The following is a 12,406-nucleotide window of genomic DNA, read 5'->3' on the forward strand; positions in this document are numbered from 1 at the left end:
ACATTTCCATCACATCTCCCTCAAGTTTTCCAGAGGGTTATTTTGATATCATTTCATTTGTGCTATTGAGCCACATTACCCATGAGCCTTTGCTACAATAACATAACCACGGGAACATTCTGACCAATCACAGCTCGACCACGACTTCTCTCCAACCGACGTGTCGTATTCTGTTCCAGAAGAAAAACAAGTGCTTTTTTCATGTTGTTACTTTCACGCGTTTTTCAGTAGCGTTCAGCATAATGTCGGAGCCGAGCAAGCAGGACATTGCGGCCATTTTCAAGCGACTTCGCTCCATCCCAACGAATAAGGTGAGGATTTTTAATCGACAGGCGGGCGCGTTCGTTAACAAGGAAGTTGTTCTAACTCCTGACACGTCGCACCTCGATAAAGCCAAACTTAGCTTTGACGTAAGGGAGGATTTCTTCCAAAGTACGAGTTAATTGTCCTGTGAACTGTTATTTTCCTGTACTTTGATGACAAGTGCCCTCTGACAACGTTTGTTAAAAGTCAAATAAACCAGACGTGCGTTAGCCGAACGATAGCTACCTAGCTGCTTCTGACAGCTGATGTCGCCTCTGTTTGTTTAGGGCTTTTTTTCTGGTTTTCTTTAAGAATGGTCAAGACCTTTAGCACACTTATGCTGACTCAAGTCACTAAATCCATAGACACATGGAGTCGACTGTTTTTGCCTGCCAGTTTACGATGAAAAACACTTAAATTCAGTAACAGCTGTTGATGAGAAACAGGGTAATTTCACAGGCAATCAATAGAATACAATAGTCACATTTTCTGGCCTTGTGGTGTTTTTATTTGCTGATTTAATCTTTGGATGTGTTTCTCCTTCCTCTTTAGATTTGCTTTGACTGCTCAGTGAAAAATCCCAGCTGGGCCAGCATCACATACGGTGTGTTCCTATGTATAGATTGCTCTGGGACACACAGATCTCTTGGGGTCCATCTGTCCTTTATCAGGTAAATGGGGGTGTAAAGCATACAAACATTTGAGTTGAATCACACATTCATTTGTATCTTTTGCTCAAAATCCAGGTCCACCGAGCTGGATTTCAATTGGTCATGGTTTCAACTTAGGTGCATGCAAGTGGGAGGCAACACCAATGCGGTGAGTAAACGGACAAAGAGATTGGACTAATGCTCGGGCAACTGAATTCTTAGTGTGTACTTTGGCGCGTCTCTTCTTCTGGTGGCAGATTGCGTTTTTCAACCAACATGGGTGCACAACTAACGCTGCCAACGCTAAGTATAACAGCAGAGCTGCTCAGCTGTACAGGGAGAAGATAAAGACGTTAGCCACGCAAGCTACCCGACGCCATGGCACTGATGTAACTTCCCCGTCCCTTCTTTTAGTCCTTTTTTTTTTCATTTCTTACCAATTTTACTTTCATGTGCGTAAACATGCGAGGGAGTTTCACTGCTTTTCTCGCCTGCAGCTGTGGCTCGACAGTCAAGGTCCTCTTTCTCCTTCAACACCTGAACCCAAGCAGGTGGATTTCTTTAGTCTGCATTCAGAGGTATGCAGTGTAGGTAGATTTCTTGTCCGCTGTGCTTTTTTCTTTTGAGGAAATAAATCATCTTTGCTGTTTTTAAAGGCTGAAATACTAAATGTGGACATGAGTCTCTCTGCGCCAGAGAAGCCCGTAGCTGCTGAAAGTGAGGACGAAAAAAATGGTCATCGCCGGTATTTTTACCTTTAATGATATTAAGTCCAATTTCCTGCTCACCAAACTATTTGTGCTTCCAGGTAACACAGACGAGGGTCCAAGCGTGGACTTGCTGAGCGCTTCTCCCAAAGCAAACCCAGGTTGGTGTCATTGGTTTTAGAAATTCTCTCCTTCAAGTTCAAGAGCTCATCTCACCTATCTTGGGTCTCTCCAGAGCTTCCGTCTCTGCTCAAGAAGAAACCGGCCACTGGCAAGAAAACGGTATGAACCCTTTATTGTGCGTCTCCTCGGGCAGAGCACGTTTATAACCCCACAAATGCTGCGTCTCTTTGTAGTTGGCTGCTAAGAAAGGTGGTCTTGGAGCTCAGAAGGTCAGCAGGCAGAATTTCTCCGAGCTGGAGAAGAAGGCTCAAGCCGTTGACAAGCTCAGGGAGGCGGAGGAATCCGCAGTGGCTACCAGGAAGAATGATCAACCTGAGGAATCTGTGTGAGTGTTTCTGCTTCTTTTTTAGCACCCCCCCCTCCCCCAAGCTCACTCGCTTTCCCCATCCTTCAGCGCTCCGTCCCTGCGTCTCGCCTACAAAGATCTCGAGCAGCACAGAAAAATAGAGGAGCAGAAGCTGAAGGGATTGGATGGGAAGAAAAAAGAGCAGGCTGAGAGACTCGGAATGGGTATAGGCGTCAGAAGGTATGACGTAGAGGAGGAGGCTGCCCAGAAGAGGGTTTAAGAAGTCCTGTTGACATTTCTCTTGATTTTCATTGGTGTTGTTGCAGCGGCGTGTCTCACTCTGTGACCTCCGACATGCACATCATCCAGCAGGAGAATCCCTACAAGAGCAAAAAAGGAAGACGCTTGGCTGGGGACGACGAAGACGACGGGAGCGTCACCTCTAGGTCAGTTTTGGTTACGTGTTTTGCTCATTCCAGGAGGGGTCTGGGTTCAGTTCCTGGCTCAGGGGGCACATTGATGGACACTCAGCATTTCTTAAGGGGCTCGTTTAAGTTTGAGGATCAAACCCCGAGACATTTTTCCTCCCGATGGGAAGACGAAGGCGAGGAGAAGGACTGGAACAAGGAGAGCCTGAAGCCGGATCCCGACTTCTTCTTGACCTCCGCTATCACATCAGTGAACGACAAGTACGTCCCTCTGTTGCTCTCATTGCTCTGGATATAAGGACAATTTAGCTTTTGCTGGAGTTTTCACACGTCTGTTGGTTCTTAGACCCACAGCCAGGAGGAAACCAGAACCAGTGACAAAGGCAGGAGAAGCTCAGCAGAAGTTTGGGGACATGAAAGCCATCTCCTCTGACATGTACTTTGGAAAACAAGACAAATCTGAGGTATCCTTACCAACATGCATTCCTTCACATCCACACTTATATTGTTCTTTTTAACTTCTTTTAATAAACTGTGCAAGAGCAAACAATCCACAGCACTACTGTGTTCGTGTTATTTAGTATGAAACCAGATCAAGACTGGATCGACTGGCTGGTAGCTCTTCTATAAGTTCAGCGGACCTTTTCGAGGATCCAAAGAAACAAACGGGTAAGACAGGGTTTGATTGTTTGCATGTCCAAATCAATGATTTGGTCTTCCAACCCAATTCTGAGTCTGATTCATGCCGGGTTTGTGTCCCACAAGCGGAAAGCTCCTACCGGTTGACCAACATGATACCAAGTGCTCCCGACATGTCCCAGCTCAAACTGGGAGTGCGCTCGGTCGCGGGGAAGCTGTCCGTCATGGCCAGCGGCGTAGTCAACACAATTCAGGTCAGGCGCCCAAATGGCACACCATCCAAAATGTTTTGTTTTAATATATCAGATTTCTAATGACCTCTTTTAAATGCAGGATCACTACAACTCCTGAGTCTCTTGGATTCGACAGTAGTGCGGAAGCGAAGGAAATTGTGAGCACATGTACTACGCAGCAAATATATGCGACCAAAAATATGCTTTACGTCTATTATTGTGTTTTTGTTATATAGGGAGAAAAAAGAAACGTCCACAGTGCTTTAATGTAACTGTACATGCTTGTTGAAGGGAGAGATTTGTGTATTATTGAGTCATAAGGTTACTATTTGATTTGAGCTGTGGGGTTGAGGTCACTGTATGTAGCACCTGCTAAAGGTTTACAGCGGTATGAAAACTGATTTTTTCATTCCTGCTATTGATGAGTGGGTTAATCATGTGTCATAATTAGGCTCTTTTTTTTCTTTTTTTTTTAACCCAATGCATCTGAATGTGTGCTTTCCATCTCCAAAGTGCACTTAAATTTGTTCTTCCATAGATGAGGAACAAAATCTGACGACAAAGCCTCGGATGAGCAGATAAATGGAAGAATAAATCAAGCCTGGGTGGTTGTAAAGTAGCCACCTACGAAGGAAAAAGTTAATTTTAAGGACATGGAATGTGCATTCGTGCTAATCGGACAGCACATAAAGGTCCATTCTATAATTGTAGACATGCATCTCCAATTTATGGGGGTCAGATTGCTGCTTTATCGTTCCTACATTTGTGTGCAACAGACAATACAAACTGGAAATGAGCTTAATCCGGCCCGGTGGAAACAGTAAAGGGCTGGGGCAAATATTCCGTTTTTTTGCAGTTTGTGTTCCTGCCGCTAGGTGTCCCCAAATCTCATAAACTCGACCTTTAAAGACCGAAAAGAAAGCGTTGACTGTTTTGGTATCTTTAGTGTTGAACCAGCTGTTTTCCTCTCGTGTAAAGTGTCTTATGTCGGCTATGCTTTAAAGTACAATATTGCTTCTTGATTTAGGTCACATGTGATGTTTTGCTTTTTCCCGTCCATTAGCTCAGCCCAAGACATTTTAATGAGAAGTAGGGTCAAGAATGTTACCTGGGGTGCCTTTTGATGCAGCTTTAAGCTGATGCTGCTTTCCTTTTTGCTTTTTTCCCCTCGAGTTGCCAATTTTACGAAACACTTTTTGGTAGTTGATTCGACATGACACGCTTCTGTTTAAAGCTGTGCTAAGATTTGCCTCTTTTAGGCACTACAGTTTGCAAATTTTAGATGGACCTACATATATCATTTGACTTTAGTGAGGCGATCTTTTTTTCAGTTCGAAGAAACCACACCAATGTGAAACCAAATATTTGTTTGCACCACTTTATGCTTTACTGCAAAGCTCTTTATTTCCTTCACATTTACATTTTATTTAGTCCTCCAGTTGCCTTTTTTGCACATGGATTGTTATAAAATACTCTTGCCATCTCTTGCTTGAATGTACCGTGTTGCAACCACGTTTAGAGTTTTGTCGCCAGCTTTGTGAGTTCCACTCGGATGATACAAAATAGTTCGGTCAGCTACATGGCGAGTTTGTAACGAAAGCTACTGCCAAAGTTTGATATTTTCTTTTGTACATGGCAACAAATCCCGCTGAATAAATGGTCATTTTGTGTAAACACTACTGAAATGTGTCCCTCTGTGTCTTCCAAGCTGATACAGAGATTAAAATGGGAAAATTATGCATGGCATAATTGAATGACAGGAATGTGAAAACTACTGCAGAAAATTTGGGGATTTTTTTAAAAAACTAGTCAATGAGGTATTTATTTCTCAGGGATAATCCTTAAAAGGAGCAATAATCAGTAATTTGAATATTGCAGATTTTATTAGTTTGGAAATAATATTTGGGAAATTAGTTGAAGTCATCATTATATGTAATTAATATCATTTCTGGAAAGACCACCTTCTGCTGGCAGACGCTTACGTGGCTTTGTGAGATGTTTGTGGTCGTTTTTACGATCGGAAATATGAGCTCAGAGGTTAAAACTTTGTTTAAAGTTTGAACGTACAGACCTAACTGCAACTATAGCTGTTATAAAGTATCTAGATGGGTATGTGTGTAATATACGCATTACTTTGGATCCTTCATAGTTCTGATATTTTTATATTCTTAATAAACATTTTCCGTCGACAAATTTACACGGAGCACGTGAATGCGGCATTTCTTGTGAAAGGAAAGGTTTGTTGTAGCAGCGAAATGCTAAACATTAGGACTTGATTACGCCTTCTAAAACACTTCTTAAACATGCACTTTGCTTGTGCAGAGTCTGTTTTGCTTTACTTTACGACGTAGAAAACAGTTTTTTAGAATTTTTTTGCCATTAAACTTTCTTCTGGGTGCAAGTTTACCAATAGTGCGTCATTTGCTAAAATGCCGACAGAGGTGAAGCAAAGGAAAAAGTCACAAAAACCAACTGATGAAGTGTCCGGAACATCGAGCTTAAATGGGAAAAACGAAGCCCAGAAAGAGAAGACGGATGCTGGAAAAAACAACGTTCATAAAACCTCTTTTGATTTGAGAACTTTTCTATGTTTACTGTCGCTCGCCGCTTGCGGAGTCCTGAGCTGGTAAGTCAGAAAAACCGCACTTTTCAGCTTTCTGGCGTAAAAGTTTTGTATTAGTCTCAATAATAATATCAATTATATCTTTCGCCTTTCAGGGTGGTGCTCCAACAAAATGAGCGGTTTTCTGAAATTGAGGAAAAGTACAGGTTTTTGCACGGAAAGACTTCGAATCTGTTCAACATGGAGGAAGAAGTTTTGAAGGTTTCTAAAAAGGTGGGTTTGTTAAACTTTAAAGGGTCAGTTCGCCAAATATATGTAGTCTAATTATTACAATTGGGCTTATTTTTGTGATTTCAATAATTAGAAACAATAGGCAGTAATTAGAAAATGAAAAGGCTAAGAGTGGCATTATTGTTTAAAATCACTTAAGCGCCACAACAACCAACAATAATCAAACACACTGATTCATATCTGTGTTCCAGTGTTCTGGCTGATGGCTAAAATGGTCAAACACATCTTAACTTTCACCACAAACTGTTAACAGAAGCCTAATATCTGATATAAAGATGGACAGATAAGCGAAACACCCTTATTTTATTGGGGAAGGAGAAATTAAATGAACTGTCGGAGCACAATCAGGCTAAATATTATGGTTATCGTAAAACAAAAAATGTACGAGCAGATGCAGGCAAACTGTAAAGTGCCATGATTAAACCACCTGAATGCTTCGTTTTGGCCACTGATTTGTTTATACCCCTAAACTTCAATGTATTTATCATGACACCCGCGTGTATTTCATTGTAAATACTGAGATCCAGCGAGCTCCCACAGAAACGGCCCTCCTATTTTGTGTTGCGGCTGCAGCTTGCTGTGTCTGAGGATGACGTACAGGGGGCGCTCTCCGCCATCTCCTTGGCAAAAAGACTCCAGCAGGACATCGCCACCCTCCACCAAGCCGTCATGGCGATGCAGGCTGATGAGGATTCCGCTTCCCGTGACCTGCAAACAGTCAACGCACGTTTCTTGAAAGTAACAGAGACGTGGCAGGAGCGCCTGGCCGTCCTCACCTCTGACCTGTCAGCCCTGAAGGCGGAGTCTCGGGAAGCTCACGCTGGAGCGACCGAACAGGTGAACGAGGTTGAGCGGAGGGCCCGGTCACTGGCTGAAAAGGTGGAGGAGCTCGAGGACAGCACCAAGAGGAACGCCAGAGCTATGGAGCGCACAGAGGAGGATGATACCAAGCGTGTGCAGGGTCAGATGGACTGGAACACCAAGCAGATTCAGAACCTGGAGCAGCAGATCAGGAGCCTGATCAAACAGGAGGCTGAACTCAGCTCTGAGCTCCAGGAGCATATTCCCAGGGCGCTGGAGTGTGAGAACTTCCTGCCGCTGGTGGAGGAGGCTGTGCGTTCCATCCTGAGGCTGGGAGGAGATCTTAGCGGGGCTGAGAAACGGCTAGAAGAGGTGACGTTGCAGGTGTTCGGGACCGAGGACAGCATGCTAAAGGCACTCGATGAAATCCTCACGATTAGGCAAGAACTGGACACCCTGCAGGCCCAGAACAGCATCCTGAAGATGAAGAACGAGTTGTCCGTGGTCAAAGAGGCGGTCCGTGAACTCAGCATGGTGCTAAAGGAAAACGCAGTCGGCGGCCAACTGGACAGGGAAAGTCTGGAGAAAGAAGAGTGGAGAGCCTACGAAGAAGAAGAGGAGGAAGAGTGGGTAAACGATGAAGAGAATGAGACAATAACTCAACAGGACGACCTCATTGACTGATGTCTTTGTTCTGAATATTATAGGAAAGGTTTGCTATTGACATTCAGTATTAACTATATTTATGTTTTTAAAAAATATTTTCCATTTCATTGAGTTCATCTTTTGGTCGCGTAAAGACAAACATGAAGCTTTGAGGCAACAGGACGAGTTGATTAAATATTGTTACATTTCACCTGTTTCATCACTGGACTTTTTTTGTAATTTTTTGTAATAAAGTTCCGTCTTTACAAATATTCTTAGCTTGTGCACATTCTTGCATACACAGCGCTAATTTCTTCATCGCCGATGGCCTGAAACGATGTTCGATACTGTATGATCCCTTCCAGAACATCCGTACCTACAACCTGTGTACATCCTGTTTCAGTGTGAGAGCGTGCAGCCGCTGCTGGAGAGTCTCGGGGCTCAGCGCGGGGCTCTTCGCCCTCAGCTGGAGCATTTTGAGCAGGACGTGATGCGACTAAAAGAGTGGGCTTCTGGGCTGACGGACAAGCGCGACCAGCTCCAGAGCAGCCTGGTGACGCTGAGAGACGCCGTAGGACAGATTGAAGAGCGCACGGCAGCCATCACGAAGGACTTGTCCAATAAGGTTGAGCACAAAACTTAACTGACCCTTTGTTGCTAATCAGGCTAACGCGAGGCGCTTATCTCTGCTCTCCCTGTAGGTGGCGTCAGTGAGGACGGATGTGCGACGGATGGACGGCCTTCGCTCCGAGCTGGACTCCCTGTTGGTTCAGGTGCAGGAGCTTCAGGACAAGGCCAATCAGGTGGAGCGAAGCATGGTGAAGCGAATCGGGGAGGTCCTGGCCGACAGCATCGACCGCGTATCGAACCTCCGCGCCGGGTCCGAACGCAACACTCAAGCCATAGAGCAGCTCCGCGGGAGCGTCCCCGAGCTCGCCGCTGCCCACAAACGGATCTCCGAGCGCTTGATGGAGCTGGAGAGCGGCAGGGCTCGCGTGATTAGGACGGTGACCTTCGCCAGCGATCTCAAGCCAAAGGTCGCCACCATCAAGAGGGACTTCGGGGCGCTTGAGCCTCAGCTAACGGACCTGGTGGTGCGGATAGGGCGGCTGGCAGAGGATCTGATGAAGAGAGAGCAGGAGATCGCCGAGCTGAGGCAGACATTGGCTAACCTCACTGCAGTGGAGGGAGATTTAAGCTTCACGGCCAAACAGGTCGACGACATGTCCGACATCGGAGAGATGCGTGGGTCAGGGTGAACGCCAGAGATCATGGTTTGATTTGCTCGGCTGTCACACAATAAAATATGTTTAAGATAAAACAGTCTAATGACTAATCAGCTTTGAACTATTAGCCAGGTTTGGCCCATAAATGCATTTCCAAACACTTACCCAGTGCTGACACTAACCTTGAGACTTGACCTTTTTGGTCTTTCAAACTGACCTTTGACCTCTGCCTGAGATGTTCTGCTGAAGGAGACTCTTTAAGGATACACGGGATTTATTAAGTTCTAATTCAGTTTAGCTCCTGAACAAAGTTTGATGAAATATTACCATTTCTGCACCATTTCCCATAATCCCACGGGCCCGTTATGTAACATTTAATTGCCCATTGTCCACAATAATTACAATGTACCTGTTTTTACAACCTTAGGCTGCTCGTTTTGTCATCAGAACATCCAGAGCATGACAACCATTTCAGAGACGAACCTTTTCCAACTTTTGGGTCAAATTTTTTTTAATAGTAGAAAAAAAAAATACAAGTAAATGGAGGACTTGTCAATAAAAGAGTTTTGCCTTGGGGTGTGTGCCACGCTAACATGTAAAAAGGTCCCTCCACAGTTTGAAGACATACAGCGAATACGTTGAATATCATCCGGTAAATCAAAAGACGTTTGATTGGAGCAGAACTTTTAATCGACAGCACTCCGTGAATGAGGATTTGAATTCACAGATCAGTAGTCCACACTCGTAACACTTCATCTAAATTCACTTCCTGTTCCACAGAGTTGTGCACCATCGAGCATCGGCCTCAAGGAGCAGCTCGTGGTGGAAGGAGGGAGGTGAGCCGTCACCAGTCTCTATTGTCTGTTTTGGTACTCTTCCTACTCTTCCTTGCCCTCATTCGCGCTGGGTAACTCGGCCAGTGTCCGTGTGGTCTCCTCCAGGGCTTTCTGAAGACCGGAGATGGCCTCTTCGTGCTGCTCCAGCTTGGCTGCTTTGGCTTCCAAGCTGGCCAGTGTGCTCCTTAAGCTCCTCAGCTGCTCCGGCTCTTCGCTGCCGCCGTCTTCCAAGGCGGCGAGCCTCATAATCAAATCCTTCACCAGCTGATCCAGCTCAGAGTCCTTAAAGGTTAGCGTAGCCTGGACATCACCCAGTGTGGCCACGTTGGACTGAAGCTCTCCTATACTGTTTTTAAGTTCCTCCATCTCCTGCTGCATGCGTCTTTGAGCTTCCTCTGCAGTCTTCTCGTGTGCCGCCAGAGCGCTTTCTGCGTCGTCATATTTGGCTAGCAGCGATTCAATTTTGCTATTGACGTTCGAAATTGTCGCCGAAAGCGAATGTGTGCTGTCCTCAGAGGCTTTGACTCTTGCTTCCAGGTCATCTGCTTGTTTCCCAGCCTGGGTCACGGCCTCGTTCACCTGTGTCTCTACATGGCGAACGGCATCAGCAAACTGCCCCACGCTGCTCTCCAACGCCCCGCTTTTGTCCTTCAGGGCCTGGACATTAGCCTCGGTCACGGATAGAGCCTTCCTGAGGCTTCCAACAGTGTCCTGCATTACTGACCTCACCGTTTCCACCTCCTGAGACAGGGAGGCTACTTCCTGGTTACGAGTCTGGAGCTCCGCCCTCACTGCTCCGATCTGCTCCCCGAGTGATTCCGCCGAGGCATCGGAGGTCTGCTTGCCTGTTCTGATTTCAGCTACAACATCGACAATGGCGGAGAGCTCCTGCTTGATGAGTGCGGGGTCCTCCATGTCGCCCAGGCGGGCCCTGAGGTCAGCCAGCTGGCTCTGCGTCTCGCCCTGGGCTTCGGTGAACTCCTCCAAGTTGGCCTTGATGGACTGACTCACCTCAGCCAGGCGCTCCTCTACAGTTTTCTCCAGGGAGGAGAAATCCTTCCCCCTGGCCTCCTTCACCTCATTCATGCCCTCTGAAAGTTCCCTGAGCAAGTCGTTTTGGAGCTTCTGAAGGGTCTCCTCCACTCTCCTTGTCTCCAGCTCGTTCTTCTTCATGCGGCTCACCGCCCCCTCCAGCTCCGCTCGTGTGACTCCTACTGACGACTCCAGCACATCTACGGCACCCTTCAGACCATTCATCTGTGTTGAAAAACACACAATTGAATGGGAAATAATCTCAGGCAGGTTTACAAAATGTGTGATTTAAAAGGGAGGCAGAAAGAGAATCTTGCTAGAAATTCTCCCTAAAATGTTGCGAGTTGATGAGTTTGACCAGAGTAGACCATAATGTAGATTTGTGTCCATCAAATTGTGGTAAGTGCACATTAGAAAAACAAACATGTTTTTAGTTTAATGCTAAACATGCAATTGTGTTCTCCACCTTCAATTCTACTTTTAAAAAGCTGCCAAGTGAGGAGCCACGCTTGGACACAAGATTGTACAGCGCGTTCCATCAGGGTTCTAACCAACAATGTCAACACCTGTTGTCTAATTCCGGCGCATTTTCTCAGTGGCGTCAGGAAACACCCCCAACCCACACCGGAAATGTGTCCAAGCGTAAACATCATCTTCTGTAGGGTCATAGCTCATCATTTTGCCCGTTTTTAACCTACCTGGAGGACGACGCCATCCAGTTTGGTGGCCAAAACTGCGTTTTGCCGTGCGCTCTCCTCCTGCCGGGCGGTCGCCTGTCGCATTTCCTCCACCACTTTCTGGAGGTAAACAGCAGCAAACCCCACAGCTCCGATCACAGCAACATAAAACACGGCGGAGCAAAGCATCCCGAGAAAACTCGATGACCGCGGCCGTGACCTCTGGGACCCGGGTGCAGCCGCCGCGGGCGCAGCCGCCGCCGCCGCCGCGGGCGCACCGGCGTTAGTTTGGCTTTTCTTCGGTGCGTCATCCTGGCTGGACGCTGCGCTCTTCTCGCTGGTTCTGTGCCGGTTCTTCGCCGCCATCGTCAGTCCTGCGGCCCTCTCTAGTTTTGCAGGGTTGTAAGTGGGGGGACTTGCTGCTGTTGCTGGTTCCTGTTGCCGGGGATGGAGGGAGCGTTCCCAGCGGCAGCGTATCAGGGAGCGCGTCGTGGCTTTCCACGGGGCTTTTGGCGTTGAGGTATGCGGATGGGGGCAGTCCCTCGCTTAATGATGCTCTTAAAACTGTTGGACACGCTGAACAAATTCTACAACTTTTAAAAAAAAACTTTATAGACCTAACTTCAAAACACCAGTCTCCTTCTGAAGCGCGCCATTATTTGATGTGTCTTCAACAGATTGGACTACATTCTGTGCAAACGCGGACAAAAGTATATTTAAAGTAGTTTAAAATGTTTATACCCTCTGCAGTGTCTGTGGAATTAAAGATTTATGCAATAAAACTATATATTAGAGGCTCTTTTGAAAGGGGTTCTTTCATTCATTGATGCAAATGAGCAAAATGGGACCGTTTCGTCCCACCAGCTCGCTCCTCCCTTCATACGTGGCAGCTGTTCTGTGCGGACG

General features: G+C 46.3%; 3 protein-coding genes across 7 annotated transcripts; 2 read left to right on the forward strand and 1 right to left on the reverse strand.

Annotated features, from left to right (window-relative positions):
* Window positions 1–113: 113 nt before the first annotated feature.
* Window positions 114–5,108, forward strand: LOC101075253 (ADP-ribosylation factor GTPase activating protein 3). Of its 3 annotated transcripts, XM_011613322.2 has the most exons (17): window positions 114–311; window positions 856–974; window positions 1,050–1,122; window positions 1,211–1,342; window positions 1,451–1,531; window positions 1,610–1,688; window positions 1,762–1,821; window positions 1,896–1,942; window positions 2,017–2,168; window positions 2,238–2,369; window positions 2,456–2,575; window positions 2,672–2,818; window positions 2,904–3,021; window positions 3,139–3,226; window positions 3,323–3,450; window positions 3,530–3,587; window positions 3,968–5,108. In XM_011613322.2, exons 1-16 carry the CDS (start codon window positions 243–245, stop codon window positions 3,545–3,547), a joined length of 1,563 nt encoding a protein of 520 aa, XP_011611624.1. In that variant the 5' UTR covers window positions 114–242; the 3' UTR covers window positions 3,548–3,587; window positions 3,968–5,108. The 3 variants fall into 3 exon arrangements, with proteins under 3 accessions (XP_011611624.1, XP_011611623.1, XP_003972892.1); XM_011613321.2 differs by having other exon boundaries at window positions 3,530–5,108; XM_003972843.3 differs by having other exon boundaries at window positions 115–311; window positions 1,610–1,670; window positions 3,530–5,108.
* A 299-nt stretch (window positions 5,109–5,407) lies between these two features.
* ikbip (IKBKB interacting protein) lies at window positions 5,408–9,050 on the forward strand. Of its 2 annotated transcripts, XM_011613324.2 has the most exons (4): window positions 5,607–6,055; window positions 6,148–6,265; window positions 8,133–8,354; window positions 8,431–9,050. In XM_011613324.2, the coding sequence occupies exons 1-4, from the start codon at window positions 5,859–5,861 to the stop codon at window positions 8,986–8,988; spliced, it is 1,095 nt and encodes a 364-aa protein (XP_011611626.2). In that variant the 5' UTR covers window positions 5,607–5,858; the 3' UTR covers window positions 8,989–9,050. The 2 variants fall into 2 exon arrangements, with proteins under 2 accessions (XP_011611625.2, XP_011611626.2); XM_011613323.2 differs by lacking the exons at window positions 8,133–8,354; window positions 8,431–9,050 and adding an exon at window positions 6,857–8,001 and having other exon boundaries at window positions 5,408–6,055.
* A 398-nt stretch (window positions 9,051–9,448) lies between these two features.
* On the reverse strand, window positions 9,449–12,337 carry ckap4 (cytoskeleton associated protein 4). Of its 2 annotated transcripts, none has more exons than XM_003972845.3 (2): window positions 11,522–12,337; window positions 9,449–11,048 (listed from the first exon to the last, which is right to left on the reverse strand). In XM_003972845.3, the coding sequence occupies exons 1-2, from the start codon at window positions 11,864–11,866 to the stop codon at window positions 9,834–9,836; spliced, it is 1,560 nt and encodes a 519-aa protein (XP_003972894.2). In that variant the 5' UTR covers window positions 11,867–12,337; the 3' UTR covers window positions 9,449–9,833. The 2 variants fall into 2 exon arrangements, with proteins under 2 accessions (XP_003972894.2, XP_029707441.1); XM_029851581.1 differs by lacking the exon at window positions 11,522–12,337 and adding an exon at window positions 11,290–11,392.
* Window positions 12,338–12,406: the final 69 nt, after the last annotated feature.

Source organism: Takifugu rubripes, chromosome 18 (assembly GCF_901000725.2).
Source record: "Takifugu rubripes chromosome 18, fTakRub1.2, whole genome shotgun sequence".
NCBI classification, from domain to species: Eukaryota; Metazoa; Chordata; class Actinopteri; order Tetraodontiformes; family Tetraodontidae; genus Takifugu; species Takifugu rubripes.